Below are 613 nucleotides of genomic sequence, written 5' to 3' on the forward strand. Positions count from 1 at the left end.
TGCAACAGCAATTATGATAGATTTTTGTATATATATTTACTCTATATTTGCGTTATGTTTTTCTTGATTTTGTTTGGAAGAAATTATTTTAATCGTATTAAAAATATTAATACTTTTTTTCATCTCTTTTCAGGAAAAAGTTACATTGACACACATGAAGGTAAGTCAATGCTCAGGTCAAGGATTGGTGTTTATTATTATATTTTGCTAAAATTCATATTTGTATTGCTTTATATTTTTAATATGGGAAAAGGTAGAATTAAGAAGTAATGAAAATGATGATGTTGATGATAAAATGAGTGTGGGGGTGTATTATGGTATCCTAACTAAATTAGTGATTGAGTTACACCGGATTTAAGAAAAAAAACGGGATATTTTTAATATATATGAAGGAGATTGTGTGAGGAAATTGTACCTTTACTCGAGTCCTATTGTTTTGTCTCCTCCGTGTGTGCGTGCGTGTTAAATAGATCCACAGGTTTGATTTATTAAACAGGAGAACTGAAAGGGGGCTGGATTCAACATTCCACAGTGAAACATTAGACAACTCTTTTTTTCTATCTTAATTATCTCCTCAAGGTATCTTGGGCACGAACAGGCCACAGTGAGCAGG

General features: G+C 31.6%; 1 protein-coding gene across 1 annotated transcript in view; it reads left to right on the top strand.

The window, feature by feature from the left end:
* LOC119588872 (A disintegrin and metalloproteinase with thrombospondin motifs 9-like) overlaps positions 1-613 on the top strand; it is a gene marked incomplete at its 5' end in the record, with an annotated part of 149434 nt that overhangs the window by 37876 nt on the left and 110945 nt on the right. The window contains 1 exon segment of the mRNA XM_037937511.1: positions 134-160. Within this exon segment, the coding sequence (XP_037793439.1) occupies positions 134-160 (27 nt within the window).

This window comes from Penaeus monodon, chromosome 24 (genome assembly GCF_015228065.2).
Source record: "Penaeus monodon isolate SGIC_2016 chromosome 24, NSTDA_Pmon_1, whole genome shotgun sequence".
Taxonomy (NCBI): Eukaryota; Metazoa; Arthropoda; class Malacostraca; order Decapoda; family Penaeidae; genus Penaeus; species Penaeus monodon.